The sequence below is a fragment of the Meleagris gallopavo genome, unplaced genomic scaffold (assembly GCF_000146605.3).
Source record: "Meleagris gallopavo isolate NT-WF06-2002-E0010 breed Aviagen turkey brand Nicholas breeding stock unplaced genomic scaffold, Turkey_5.1 ChrUn_random_7180001954897, whole genome shotgun sequence".
In the NCBI taxonomy this organism is placed as follows: Eukaryota; Metazoa; Chordata; class Aves; order Galliformes; family Phasianidae; genus Meleagris; species Meleagris gallopavo.
The window spans coordinates 1-1632 of record NW_011215796.1 but is presented as its reverse complement, the minus strand read 5'-3'; the positions used below and the strand labels follow the sequence as shown (position 1 = coordinate 1632).

Genomic DNA, 1632 nt, shown 5'->3' with positions numbered 1-1632 from the left:
TCCAGTTCTCCCACCCCAGTTCCACCCCAGTTCCCCCACCCCAGTTCCTTTGCCCCAGTTCCTTTTGCAGCATTTCCACGTGCAATGGTGCACTTGGCTCTTTATTCCTCCCAAGCGCTAGGGGGCGCTTTCATCTCAGTGCCTCTGGTATGAGTGGGATACTCTAGTCCGCTGCCGGCACTACAATGCGCATGCGCGAATCGAGAGCTCCGAGGCAATGCGCCTGCGCGTTGATTTGGCGTCTTTATAGTTCGGGGGGGCGTGGTTTGGGTGTGGGCGTGGCTTTTATGGGGGCGTGGTTGCAGGAGGGGCGTGGTCTGGTGTGGGCGTGGTTCTGGTCACGTTGGTGGCAGCGCGTGTGTCCCAGTGGCACCAGTTATCCCAGTTCATCCTGGTTACTGGGACACAGGAAAGCCTACTGGGACCGGACCAGTTACTGGGACATGGCCGCTTACTGGGACCACACTGGTTTACTGAGAGCAGACCAGTTACTGGAGCCATACTGGTTACTGGGAGCAGACCTGTAACTGGGACTATACTGGTTTGTTACTGGGAGCCGACTTGTTACTGGGACCATACTGGTTTGTTACTGGGCCCATACTGGTTTGTGGACCATACTGGTTTGTTACTGGGACCGTACTGGTTTGTGGACCATACTGGTTTGTTACTGGGCCCATACTGGTTTGGGGACCATACTGGTTTGTTACTGGGCCCATACTGGTTTGGGGACCACACTGGTTTGTTACTGGGCCCATACTGGTTTGGGGACCACACTGGTTTGTTACTGGGCCCATACTGGTTTGGGGACCATACTGGTTTGTTACTGGGCCCATACTGGTTTGGGGACCATACTGGTTTGTTACTGGGCCCATACTGGTTTGTGGACCATACTGGTTTGTTACTGGGCCCATACTGGTTTGCGGACCGGACTGGTTTGTTACTGGGCCCATACTGGTTTGGGGACCGTACTGGTTTGGGGACCAGTCTGGTTACTGGGAACACAGTGACCATACTGGGAGCAGACCAGTTACTGGGAGCATACTGGTTTGGGGACCATACTGGTTACCAGTTACTGGGACCACAGCGATCTTACTGGGACTCCAGGCTGTCCCAGTGCATCCCAGTCCTCCCAGTCCCTCCCAGTGCTCCCAGTGTCCCCAGTATGTCCCAGTGCCCCAGTGCATCCCAGTCCCTCCCAGTCCCTCCCAGTCCCTCCCAGTGCTCCCAGTGCATCCCAGTCCCTCCCAGTGCTCCCAGTGTCCCCATTAGGTCCCAGAGCTCCCAGTGCATGCCAGTCCCTCCCAGTCCCAGTTCCTCCCAGTATGTCCCAGTCCCTCCCAGTCCCCCCAGTCCCTCTCAGTGCTCCCAGTGCTCCCAGTGCCCCAGTCCCAGTTCCTCCCAGTATGTCCCAGTCCCTCCAGTCCCCCCAGTCCCTCCCTGTCCCTCCCAGTGCTCCCAGTCCCTCCCAGTCCCCTCAGTCCCTCCCAGTGCTCCCAGTTCCTCCCAGTCCCTCCAGTCCCCTCAGTCCCTCCCAGTGCTCCCAGTTCCTCCCAGTCCCCCCAGTCCCTCCCAGTGCTCCCAGTTCCTCCCAGTCCCTCCCAGTCCCACCCAGTCCCTCCCAGTTCCTCCCAG

At 58.5% G+C, this 1632-nt stretch overlaps 1 protein-coding gene across 1 annotated transcript; it reads right to left on the bottom strand.

Annotated features, from left to right (window-relative positions):
• Positions 1 to 579: 579 nt before the first annotated feature.
• On the bottom strand, positions 580 to 1011 carry LOC104917071 (acidic proline-rich protein PRP25-like; the record flags this gene model as incomplete). The annotated part of the gene is made up of 1 exon (XM_010728140.1): positions 580 to 1011. A coding segment is annotated over exon 1 (432 nt), but the record flags the coding sequence as incomplete, so codon positions are not given.
• Between the last annotated feature and the right edge of the window lie 621 nt (positions 1012 to 1632).